Genomic DNA, 13,205 nt, shown 5'->3' on the forward strand with positions numbered 1-13,205 from the left:
CTTTCCGAGACACCCCTACCCCTAGTCTGTCTATACAATGTAACATACAGTACGAAAACTTAAAAGAAGCATTCTAGTGACGACGTACTACTGTGACTACGTCATATCATACAGCGCAGAACTTGCGTTCCTGTTCTTGTGTCGTTGTTTGGAGCGTAAAGTGACTAGCAATGCTGCAGAATCGTGCCGCGGCCAGAATGCAACTAGCACGAAGGTTTATAAGCGTGGTGGTGCACCCGAGGCACACCGGCCACATACGTCTAGTGTGCGATGTGCCCGTGCCTAATGCACCCGCTGAGACATCGAATTGTGCTACCGCCAGGCAATCCGTGCCCGAGTACCAGTGATATGTATATATATCCTTGCGGCAGCGTCCTGACACACGACGTGTCTCGGCCGCATCAGGTTGGAGGCGTTCCTTCGGGAATGTCCTGGCACCTGTACACACAGACAGACAAACGGGAACTCGAAATAGAACCCTGCACACTACATACCGCACAAACCACGAAACACGTATTACTGGTTTACGCAAATGGCCCGCGTATCTGCCATAAACAAGAAATAGTCAAAATGTGTATCGCCTTCTTAGTGACGAAGATGGGCGGAGACATAAAGGCCCAGTCGCCGTGGAGGGGCGCCTGTATGTACTGTGTTGCACATGACTCAATTATCTTAGTCACTGAGAGGACACATTCGCCTCCGCTACAACGTTGTCCGCAAACGAGTTGCATCAAACGGAGCGAAGACCAGCAGCAACCTGTGCCGCTGTCACTCCCAGCCGGCTTAGCGTGCGTAACACTGGACGACGGAACCAACGTAACATACGGTACGACCTGTCATGTATACGGGCTCGCGTTATTCAAAAAAAAAGGTAGATCCGCAAGAAAAAACAGCTTACACGCATGTGGAACTTCCGACTGATGCATCAGCCCAGCGGTTTGCGAAGATTTGCACAAACAGCCACAAAGATAATGTAACAAAAACGAGAGGCCTAGTGAAATTGAGACACGGTAATACACCAACGAAGAAGGCTTTTCTGTCTTCCTTCAGACAGCCAAGAGAAACTTGTAATCAATGTGTTTGAAATCATCGACTCTAGTTCCAAAAGCATTCATCCTGTGAAAGTATAAGCCTTCCGTCGATTTAGCAAACGTGAACGAACAGGAAGAACGACACAGGAGCAACAAAGACACACAGTTATTTGGGGAGACCGCTCTTCTCCTCAGACAGCCAAGAGAAACTTGTAATCAATGCGTTTTAGCTCATCGACTCTAGTTCCAAAGAGAGGTCATCATGCAGAGCACAGCGGTCTCGTGACACCCTCTGAAGAGGAAATCTCTGAACAATCTCGAGGAAAACATGGTTTAACGTCGCCGAAGCGTAATCCGAAAGTCATAGACGGGCGCAGCACATAAACAGCGGGGAACTGAAAAGGTACGCAGCAGTCCCTACACCAAAAAAAGTAAAAGGCTGGAGCGTGTGTCTCGGTTTAGATCAGACTATTTGTACACAGTTCGCGACACTCAACAATCGTGCACGAGAAGAGAATTGCGTCCCCCTCAATGCCGTCAGATCGCCCGTCGCGAGTTATCATCCTTATAAAGACACTCTCACAGCCTTCCCAGGAACCGGCGGTAAACAACACGGAATGTCGTTCCTTGGTGACACAAATCCGCAACGGGTGCAGGAAACGGGGTGCCACTCCATTCGCACTCTCGACAATCTCCAGCGGACAGAGCTTTACAGACACACACATAAAACATGGAACTGAAACAAAAGCGCAGCCAAAGAACAGACACATTGCCAGCCATTCCAACAAGAAACACCAACTTCGACTTACCAGTCACGCAAGTCTGTGGGATACACGGCCCCCAGCGGGTTGACACAAACGCCAGTGGCGTGTATGTCGCATGACTCGCAAAGGCGCGTTTGTACCCCAGATCTCGACAGAGATCACTTCTCGTTCTTCCTAACTCGCTGAAAATCTGTGCAGTTTATCGTACACAAAATCTGGGATTGTTCTTCCGTCACTCAGAATTCCCTCACCCCTATAAGCAGGTCTCTGAATCAGATGCCGCCTCCTTCCTCAGCACTGAACGTGTCTACACCGCGGCTGCTCCATCAAATTTCCCACCGAACGAGGAAGGAAAGACATAATGCAAACGTAGAAAAATTCTACTCTGAAACTTCCCGAGGAAAGTGTTTCGACGGCAACTACCGCCCGCCTCTGGTTCGCCCGGCGCGCAAGGAGAGAGCAGAACCTCTGGTTGCGCCTGTGGGGCGCCACGAACTAATACTGAGGAACGGCGACGGAGCGACGGGAGAAAGAGCCGAGAGGCGCATGGCACATGCACCCTAATAAACAGCGCCGAACAGCGCACATCTACAGACAGTTAAACCATCGAGAGAGAAAGTGACTTGTCTCGACATGACTCTTGCACAACCACACAGTGCTCCTTAGGAACGCGGCTTTAAGCGTGTCTCAACAGACAAATAACCACATCTGCGTCATCTACAACTCCGAAGAAAGCGACACCCTAGCGTAGCTGTTTTACCAGCCGATGTAAGCGAAAAAAAGAGTAAGGCAAGCGGGACGCGTTTTTCAGTTCCTTGACGGCGGGCTTGCAAGAATGACAAGCTGACTTTTCTCTCGAGGGACATTTGACCCACAGTTCGACGGAGGGACCCGGGTCTCCTCCAAACTGCTTGCAATTCTATCATTCTCTCCACGATTCAGAGAAAGCTGCAACCCTATGTCGTTCGCTTAATGGTGCAGATGCGCGGTCGCTTCTACCCTAAGCGAAAAAATGACCCCAACACGCAAACTCGGCAGCAATCGACACACGCCCGCTACATCCACTTCTCTTTTCCTCACGCCGCCAAATGTTTCCCGCCTAGATGCTCGATCTTCCCCGTGTCTCTTCCTTTTCGCGAAGTTATTCTGTGTTTCCCTCTGTTAACGTTCTGGTTCCTCTAACCTCACCCGCAAAATATGCGGAACACGCCGCTCGCTCGAGGGATTTGCCCCGTCCCGCTTCTCTCCCGGTGCTCGTTGACGCAGAGAATCCCTGCCTTCCGGCAAGTATCTCCTCGGTTTTCTGGGCTTCCGACCGAAACGCGGCACGAATCTCTTTCCCCAGAGTCTATTTTGCCCGGAAAAGGGCAGGTGCCGAGCGGCTTTCTCAGCACCTACACCAGGGCTTCAGAAAAAAGATGTGATGCTAACCGACTTGCAAACAGCATAACGCATTCTTCTGCTGTGGCCGCGTCCACATCTTTCGTGGCGTCTTCGTCAAGAACGCGACATGGTCACAGCTGCACCCCAAACCCCCGCAGGGGAGGCGCTCCTGGAGCTGGAACAACCCAGTGGGCAGTGACTAACGAACAAAACCCTCTCGAGTTTGATTCGGACATACATCGGCTGTGCGAATCTTCCTCCTCTACTGCATCTTCTTGCCACGGATCAATGGAGAAAGCAATACACTGTGGGCGGCGACTGCCGCTCCATTTTTGTCCAGTCGAAGGTCGCTCGTTCCAACGCTACCCGTTACCGCAAAGCTTCAAGTGTACATACATCTCGGAGCCTACCACGGAAGCGTTCCTGCCGGCTCATAATTCTGTTCGGCGTGATGTCTCTTCATTTCCACGGGTTTGTCCGCCTCGTTTCCCCTTTTCTTTTTCGTGTTGTGCCTTTTCGTCTTCTTCTGTCTTCTCTTCGTCCGCCTCATCGGCCGTTTCGTGGGAGGTTTCTCGCGAAAATGCTCCACTGTCGCGGAGCCTCTTGAACACCAGGGAGGTTGCCCGGACTAACTTACAAACCGCGTTTCGTTTTTCTACTCTCCAGTTTTTCTCGACGCTTCCGCGACAGAACTCTGAGACCGATCGCGAACACCGACTGGAAGAATCTCCCTTGCATGCGACGCACACCACCAACAGAGAATCATGGCCGACGCACTTAGAGGCGCTACGCGAGGTCCTGGCAAAAGCAGAGTTCGTTGCTCTCGATGTTGAGTTAACTGGTGGGTGACAAAGACACGCACTCCTAGTGGTTCACTTCTGCCCGTATTCGCCCACTCTGTCCCGCCGCATAACTTCCAGCTCTGTCTCTTTTGTCCGTCATCACATTTCTTTTGTTCCTACTTATCTTGGCCGCGTCTTTCACTCTAAAGTTCTCCTGCCTCGCTGCTACCTCCGACGAGGCGTCGTTTTCTGAATGTTTCCTCTCTGTTTTTTCCCCGACCCATTCCCTTTTGTCTCTCTCCCCGGTTCTCTCTTAATCGCTTCCTCCCTCACGCGAGGATTTCAGCTTAGCCTCTGTCTGCCGCTGCTGTCTTCGGCGTCACAGGTGGCATCAATGGCGTCTTCGGTCTCCTGCCCTCGTTCTCCTGCACTGTGGCCCTAGACCCTTTTCCTCTCTTCCCCACTTCCAAAAACCGAAGACGCTTCGCAAAAAGATCACGGCTGCATGCACAGCGCTCGGACATCCCCGTGCATTTTCCTACAGCGCGTCTCGCATGTTCCCGTCTGTGTGGCGTTTCGTGCGAGTTCCTTCCTCGCCTCCTGCGTTTCTCGCCTTTTCTGTGTCTGGACACATAACGTTTGCAAGGAGACGCACTGGCGGCCGCTCCTAAGAACTGCATGCGCCGCGCCAGGGATCTGTTTCCTTCCTGTGCATCCAGCACCTGTCTCCTCGCATGTCTCCTGCAGGCTTGCACATGAAAAACGAGAAATTCCTTGGTGTCGACCGGTGCTACGAAGCTCACTGCGAAGGCGCCAAAAATTTCCTGCCTGTGCAGCTCGGACTCTGCGCTGCACGCCGAGCCAGTGAGTCCAAAAATCAAAAGGAAAACTGAGAAAACCAGACTGCTCTGCGAGCATCCGGGCCCCCAAGACACTTCATTCGTTCTTTCATATATATATATATATATATAAATGTGTACTCAGATGACTCTAGTAAAGGTTTTGTCGATGAGTGGGTCCGTCATGGATAGGCGATATTCACCTCCGTACAGAGCGTGACAGAGAGATGGGCGGGAACCCCGTAGGACTTCCAGTGAATGATCTGCTGCAAGTTCAGACATATCGGCTGGATTTAGAAACGGAATTGTGACAACTCACGGGACACCTACACCTAATCACTTATATGCATCACCTATCCAAATCATATATGTAAGTACATATAGACCCTAAGCAAAGATGTACAAGACTCGAAAGATGTCCACACATACATCCCTCTGTGGATGCCCATTGTGGCAATGTGTACAAGTGTCATGTGTCCAGTGGGTCCCAGTTTTTCACTGTCTCTTTTACCCTTTTGGGCTTCTGGTTTGAGTGTGTTTTCTTACTTTACTGTTAACATTTCGTTTTTGCATTCTAGAATTCTCTCATATTTTTCGGTTCGTCCCGCTCGCGCCTGCAACTGTCCTCGCATCTTGAGCGTTTAGGACCCGCCTTTTGGCATCGCCTTTGAATTCTCGTCTCTTGGCACTGTAACCTGTTCTTCCCTGGTATTTTCTAACTTTGATGCTTGCATGTTATCCTGCTTTTTCCTCATGTTTTCTGCCGTTTTTTTTTGTTTTCATTTCAAACGTTTCTTTCCCGCATTTGCAGGCGCAGCAGAGCCACACAAGTGGATCCTCACACCTGCGAGTGTGTACATGTTTCCGCGCGACGCTCGGCTGTTTCAAGCGTCTACGGGGACTCTCATGTTTCTTCGAGAAAACGGATTCGATTTCAACAAGTGGCTGGACCAAGGCATTCCTTTTCTCCGGGCACAGGTCAGAGCAACGCGCTGATGTTTCCTCTTTACGCTGATTCATGGTGCATTTGTCGGAAGTAAACACAATCAAATACTCATGGCTCTGTTCACCCGTTACTTCCCAGTGTCCACGTGGAATGTTCAGCAACAGGGGGTCAGTGCGCCGACGTAGAACCGCATAACATGGAAAGATTTCCGTTTGGGGAGTTGCACATATGGCCTTCGCTCACGGTGTCTGTAGGCGCGTAGAACGCTGCCGATGTGAAATTCCCGCAGTGGCGTAGGATGTTGGAATCCATCACTGTGAGCAACCTTTTCGCGGAAACCTCTTCTCGGCACCTGTCGCTGTCATGGGGCTTCCAAAGCGTGGCTAAACGCTTCAGACACATGTACTGGTGTATGTGCGAATCTGAATCTTTGCCTGACGATGCGTGATCATTCTGTTCAAGTTGTGTCAAATGCGGAAGCCGTACACACGACTCGAATCAGTGGATCTTGAAGTGGCCGTAAGTGCCGCGTATCATACTGGCATCCACTTTTGCTTCTTACGGAGACATACTCACGTGCATGTACGTGTGGGTAGATGCATGCAGGTATATCTACATACGTAGATTTACATGTGCATTTCCCCTCTGTCTATATGTATCTATGTATAGACGCGCACAGGTTGATACGTACATGTATATACACGTATATACGCGACTGTGGGTGTATGCCGTAAGATTCGAATACGCGATACGACCATGTACAAGGATACAAAAGAGAGGAGCGAAGATTTCTTTCCGGTTGGTGCCGAGCATGCACGCACACACATCTTGTTTTGTTATCAGGAGGAGAAGGAGAAACGTCAGGCCTTGCAGGTCCGCATCGACGATCTGGAGCATTTAATCAAACATCGGTCGCGGAGCGCGACGCTGCGAGGTGCGTCTTACAACCAGACGTCAGATAACGTTTTAGTCGAAAATCACATCTTCTACGCTTCTGCTCGTGTTGCCTACGAGACCCCAGAAAGTCAGCATGTGCACTCGAGTCCGTTGAGAAACGAACAATCTCACGGGGCCTATGTACATATCTGCGTTTACGCGCATAACCAGATGTGTGTACATGTATATGTCGACGCACAGGCATACGTGTACCTACATGCATATATATATATATATATATTTGTATGCGTACAAAGACATTTGCCTATATGCATATAGATAGAAAGCTTTTTAGATACGTATATCTAGGCAAAGACTTCTACAGAATGCTTAAACGGGAGAGAAGGAATACATGTGCATACACGTGCTTGTCACGCGCCTGACTCAATGCATGGGGTAATCGTTCCGGGATTCCTTTCCTTCAGATGCCCTTGATCGAACCTACCCTCTTGCCTGTTTCTCTCCACGGCCTTCTGATTTCGTTCCTGGCCCTTGCTTCTTTCTGGCATGTCCTGCATCGCATGTGTTCTGAAACCTATCTCTTTCTGCGTGTCGTCCCCCCTCTCGCTTCTTTGCACTCAGAGAGTCAGGAATCTTCTTCCTTGCTGGATACGAGCAAGACAGAAGACAGAGAACTGGCGGCATCTGCTCGCGCGGCGATTCACGCGTGGCTAGCCAGCAGCTCGCCAGAGCCGCTCCACCTTCCTGTGGAAAGCCCTCTTCAGCGACTGCTTCTCCACTCTCTCGTGGCAGCCGAGTTTCCTTCTCTCTACTCGCTTTCCGTCAAAGTTGGCGACCGACGCGTGCTCGCCATTTACCAGTGAGGAGACGAAGGAGACCGACGGAGAATGCGTTTTTGCAGAGGAACGCGAGGCTCTGGAACCTCTTTGGTGTCTCCAGATGTGCCATCTCTGATCATAACTGTTTTTCCAGTGGAGTCAGGAAATGCTTCCGTTCTGGCCGTCCCCCACACAGGATAGACAGTGGCACCTGAAGGTGGAAAAGACACGCCTACGTGTGTATACGCTTGTCTGCATATGCGGCAATGGTTCGCCATGTGCGTCTGTACACCTGATACACAGACTGGAGAGAGAGAAGAGATTTTGTGCGCAGGTTGCTTGGATGTGAACTAGTCTTGAGGACGAGTGTCGCAGAAACGTGGACTCAGATGGGTGTGGATGTCGAGATTCCCGGTACACAGATGCACGCGGGGAGATATCTCTATCTCGATACGCGTGAGGAGGAGCCAGAAGAGCAGATGCTCAAACAGTTCGTGTCGGATTCTCGTCGCGTGCGTACGTCTGTGGTTCGTCAACGCGGCAAGTGTTTCTTTTTCTTTTCGTGCCGTTTCTCTCTCTCTCTGTGGAAGTCTCGACTCTTCTCTATCTTCCTGCACCTTCTCTCCTCACTGGTTTTGTGGCGCTGACTCTCATCATTTTCGCCCCCCCCCCTGTTCTTTCCTCTGTCCACATCGGTGGAGACTCTATAGTAATTCATTTTGTCTCGTAGGTCCGAAGAAGAGGTGTACGAGGAGCAGCTGCGCGGACTCCGAGAGGACATCCACAGAGTGGAAGAACTCCGCGGGGTGCGTCAGCTGCTCGACGACGTCTCTGACCAGAAGCTTCTTGTCGTCGGCCACAATTGCTTCTACGACTTCCTCCACATCTTCCAGACCCTCTACGCGTAAGCCTGTGTTGCACCGCGGGCGCGCACCCCCACTCTCTCTGATCCTGGACTCAAGTTCATCGTCTTTGCGTCCGCCAGGGTCGCCACTTCACGCCGCCGTAGCGTTTCAACTTTCTCGAAGCTCCCTGTCTCTCTCTCTCGGTGTGTGCCGGCGATGTCGTGGAAGACGGCCAGTGATAAGACTAACTTCAGGGAGTCGACATTTTTGTTTATGGGAATGCATTTTCTTTCGCATGCGGCGGAGTGCGTCCATCCTTGATTCGGGGTCGAGAGCACACACAGACCAAAGTCTGGAACAGGCGCTCGCTTCGTGCACCTGCTTCCTTCCTCGCCTTTCGTTCGTCCTCCAAACTGCATCGCTCTGTGGCGTTTGTCGACCTGAAGACGAGGAGAAACTAAAACGCTTTCCTCTGCGGTCTGTCCTAATGTCCAGCGACCTTCCCCAGTCTGTCTCCGAATTTAAGACGACCTGGACGCAGCTCTTTCCGGCCACGTTCGACACGAAATTGATTGCAGAGTCTCACGATGCCCTTGCCCCTCTGCAGTCCCCTGCAACGCTCCAAGGTGAGAGTTCAGAGTCTGGCTTTTATGTGTGGGGATAACTGCCAACGGATGAAGGCTTCTTTGGACAGATGCTTGGGGTTCACGGTGTGGTACTCGCGACTCGCAGCGCCGTTCCCTGGAAGGTGGTTTGGGAATCAAAAACGGGTGCTAGACTGTTTTCCAGAGGAGGGACGGTTTTTCTCTCTTAATCTGTCGTCGACGCTGTCGGCTTCCCTTTTGAGACGCACTGTGTGCGCCTTGGCTGTTCGGTCGCACTCGCCGCGTGCTCGGTTTTGTGTCGCTCCACCTGGTTGCTGGTGGGTCGACTTGCTTCATTTTTCGACGGCGTTTGTGCTGTTTCCACTTGTCGAAAGCCGCTCTCTGGAGTCTCTTGCCTTTTGCTGGCAGGCCTCTGCAGTTTCATGGGCGCCTTGGCTGTCGCTTCACAGGAGCCTCTTTCCAAAGAAGAGCAAGGAGAAAGAGAACGCGAAAAGCCTGCTCTTGGGATGCCTGCGCCGTTGCAATTTCAACTGGAACTGCTTCCAGGCACCAAGTGGACGTAAGAGACCGATCCGGCGGAGTCCAAACCCAACTACACGTGCTTTGACATCGATTTCCTGGCTGTCGCCTTATCGTTTTATGAATGTTCATGCATGCTTCTCTAGTTCCACGCGTGTATGTATATCTACATGTGCGGCTATACATAGATTGGTGTCCATACGCGTGTGTATATGCATGCATTTCTGAATCCGACAATATACATATATATATATATATATATATATATATATATGTCTCTGCATCTGTGTGTCTGCGGTAGTTTACTTGTGACTGAAAAACGTATGAGGGACGAGTGGTGTTTATAGACAAGGAATTCGTTTCCCTTGTCTGCTTGATTGCCAGGCTGCCGCCAGCGGTCCAGCCTCTGTCCGTCCCTCCTGTTTCCCTGTTTCCTGCTCGCCCCACAAGAGGCTCCTCTGTGTCTCCGCGAGCGGAAGAAAGCGGCGACAGATTAGAAGATGCAGGAGAGAAGGCGATGACGGGGCGAACGGAGGAACAAACAGCTGCCGTGAGCGCTCAGGATCAAGACGCAAGTTCAACAACCGTCGAAGAAGATTTCTCTCATGACGCTGGATACGACAGCATGATGACGACGATTGTCTTTCTTCTTCAACTGTCTCACGTGCTTCCTCGACAGGGACTCAAATGGAAGAATATCCAGTTCAGGTAAGGCACACGCCCCTCCCCACAGCTGCAGCCTCTTGATTTTTGACTCCATCTTGCAAAACATGCGATCGACAGTTATTGTAAGTATTTTACAGTTTCCTTTCGTGTTTCGGTCTGTGTCTGTGGCATCTCTCTTTACACGTTTTCCGGGGTCGAGGGTGGGGTAGTTGCATACGGTACAAAACATGTTCCCATAAAAGTGGATATATGTGCGTGATGAGTTTGCTTGTCTCGAGTGTGAAAAAAACGTTTTGGGATGTCTACGCTCCCAAGCGCTAACTAATAAGATACGTATAGCCATGTATCTATATATGCATATTTGTAGATTTATTTATATATATATAAATATATACATATTTGTATTTGTATATACACATCGAAGTACACGCGTAGGTTTATGGTTCTACTCACCGTTTGCTCTCCGTTTAACGTGTTTCACAGACTCACAGGATATCGAGAGGTGCTCTGATTATTGGATGCTCCGTTCGTTGGTGTCTCCTTTTTTGTCTCCTCTGTTTGTGGTCCTCTTCAGAGCAGAAGGCGGGAGGACGCTGGGGAGGCGGCAGGGCCTTTTAGCCGGCCTGGGAGAGCCACGGAGAATCGCGAGCGCAGCATGCAAAGAAAAGCACTCGTCTTCTGGGGTCCAGGAAGGCGATAAAGAGGAGCGAGTTCAGAGGACAACTGGGCGTCTGACTGCTTCAGAAGAAATCCAGAACATCATGGACAGCACGCAGCGGAAAGCAATTACCGACCTCCTGCCGCTCTTCGTCAATCGAATACGGTTCGCTTCTTCAAACAGAAACCCAAGTCTTTACACTGTTGTCATGACATCCGTTACTTACTTGTGTGTAACGACGGAATCCTACAACTACACAAGATACGCAGTTGCAAACCACACGCAATTATACATCCATCTCCACGCACCAAGCTACGTATATACATCGGCATATAAGCTTATGTTGACCCGCGTGCGTCTAAAGTAGTAGGTCGCTGGAAATGAACAAAGTTGGCTGATCCTCCATATGCGTCGGGACATAACCATGCCGTGATCAACATGCTTCCATATGTATATATATATATATATATATATATATATATGGGTATCTCTGCAAGTCACAGCATACATATATATATATATATATATGTATGCATGTGCCATTCCACATGCGTCTGGGTACAACTGTGTGCTTTGATTTGCCTGTGTGTGTCGTGTGTGTCGCATGAAATCGCTTTTTAGCCTGTCGCGGTCTCAGCCTTCGTCGATTAACCTGGGAGGCCAAGACGAGCAACTTCAGCAGCAGAAGCGTCTCCTTTTAATGAGAAATCATCCGACGCATTGGAAAAAGTGGGAAATCATGAAAATATGGTCTCCGGTTTGGGTGGATGTACAACCCGTGGACAGCTCCACATCGTGGATCGTCGTCCGCGATGAGGAAGACTTGCAAAACGTCATGGCCATCTACGAGATGCTTCAGAATCCGGAATTCGAGTAAGCTAACTCACACACTGGAAAGCCGATTTTTAGAAAACGGTCGTTCAGGGCCGCCTAAATCGACTATCGGGTGCCTGCCTCTTTTTCGTTTGCTTATAGATCGGCTTGGCCACGTTGGTTTTACGTACTGACACCTGTGTCTACAGCTCGGTGCATGGGTTCGAAATAAAAGAATTCTTTGTTTACAGTTTGTTCCCTTACATTCAGGATCATATGGGGATATTCGGTACTCTTGTATTTCTACAGTGTGTGGTGTTACGCTATTCAGATGAGCTTCACCGTTATCGTTATTTCACTGGCATGCTGGTGACACACATTTGTAACACCGCAGGTTCCGATCGGAAGTGGAACATGGGTGTCTCTTGGTGTAAACCTCAAATCGGTTTGGAATTTCCTCTCGCAGCTTGTGCTATTCCATATGAACGTGTTTCCGGAGTTTCACATTTGAGTCTTGTTCTTTTCAGACTTTTGAACTACGACCAGTATCGCGCTTTGCAACAACAGCAGCAGCAACGGCCGTAGGAAGGTTTTCTCCGAACGCAGTCTTTGTTTTGTTTTGGATGTTCGTCGCTTCTTTCGGACCCCCATGCATCGGCGGGAGTGACCGACTCCCCCTCATGTCTGTCTACCTTGGTTCCTAGACCCTTCCTGTCTGTGTTCATCACTTTTTTGACCTCTCTCGTTCACCGTGTTCAGACCCATCCGCACTCGTGGCTAGCCCTCTACACCCTCTACAGCAAGCTATGGAGCCTTCACTTTCCTACGAATGCTTTGGAAATGTTGTTACAGTGTTTCTTTTGAGAGAGGTTCGGGATGGAGTGAACTGACAGGGTCGCGTCTTCACTTGTCACAGTTCGTTTGCGTCGCATAGGACGTTCCAGTTCTCAATGAGACCTTTTCTGTGGGCGTCTACGTCCGCCGAAATCAAGTGTATCTGCACTTTTGTAACGAACCAGATGAACACTTCTAATATCTTCAATGACCACACATTAGCGATGCTTTCTAGCAACTTGTACCCCTGACCGTACAAATACATACAAGCAAGCGCAGTCATATGAATATCCGTATATGCATATACATATTTGAATATACATGTATATCTGTATATATAAATATGCATACATGTATGTATGTATGTATATGTATGTATATGTATACATATATATATATATATATATATACGTATATGTATATATATATATAGATATATCTTACTAGGGCCTACATACCTATCCATCTATATATGTATTTATGTATATATCTATCTATATAGATATATATAGATATATATAGTCCTGCTGTCGTGCGAATCTGTGTTGGAGGCTCACTTAATGCCGGCGGACGCAAAGAGACAGATAACATTCTCCAGCCTTATGTATTTTTGCTGTAGTAGACGATGTGATTGCACTCGACGAGCACCATCGCGGAACCGAATCTCGAGACGGAACGCGTGTTACCGCACATGCGTTGCTGGCATTTAGCTTGCAGATACGCTCATGTATAGGCGTATTTATGAATGTGTACACGACTATATTGTAGTCGTAAAAGAAAAAAGTTATGGATGCAGAATAGATGT

At 49.5% G+C, this 13,205-nt stretch overlaps 2 protein-coding genes across 2 annotated transcripts; one reads left to right on the forward strand and one right to left on the reverse strand.

Moving 5' to 3' along the window:
- Positions 1-106: 106 nt before the first annotated feature.
- TGME49_233925 (hypothetical protein) lies at positions 107-2,155 on the reverse strand (the record flags this gene model as incomplete). The annotated part of the gene is made up of 3 exons (XM_018780383.1): positions 107-438; positions 1,841-1,985; positions 2,135-2,155. 3 exons carry the CDS (start codon positions 2,153-2,155, stop codon positions 107-109), a joined length of 498 nt encoding a protein of 165 aa, XP_018636759.1.
- A 736-nt stretch (positions 2,156-2,891) lies between these two features.
- TGME49_233930 (CAF1 family ribonuclease) lies at positions 2,892-12,151 on the forward strand (the record flags this gene model as incomplete). Its single annotated transcript, XM_018780384.1, has 12 exons — positions 2,892-4,019; positions 4,708-4,824; positions 5,611-5,777; positions 6,589-6,679; positions 7,264-7,501; positions 8,191-8,364; positions 8,801-8,931; positions 9,319-9,469; positions 9,814-10,137; positions 10,670-10,918; positions 11,375-11,626; positions 12,094-12,151. The coding sequence occupies exons 1-12, from the start codon at positions 2,993-2,995 to the stop codon at positions 12,149-12,151; spliced, it is 2,979 nt and encodes a 992-aa protein (XP_018636758.1). The 5' UTR covers positions 2,892-2,992.
- Between the last annotated feature and the right edge of the window lie 1,054 nt (positions 12,152-13,205).

Source organism: Toxoplasma gondii, chromosome VIII (genome assembly GCF_000006565.2).
Source record: "Toxoplasma gondii ME49 chromosome VIII, whole genome shotgun sequence".
NCBI classification, from domain to species: domain Eukaryota; phylum Apicomplexa; class Conoidasida; order Eucoccidiorida; family Sarcocystidae; genus Toxoplasma; species Toxoplasma gondii.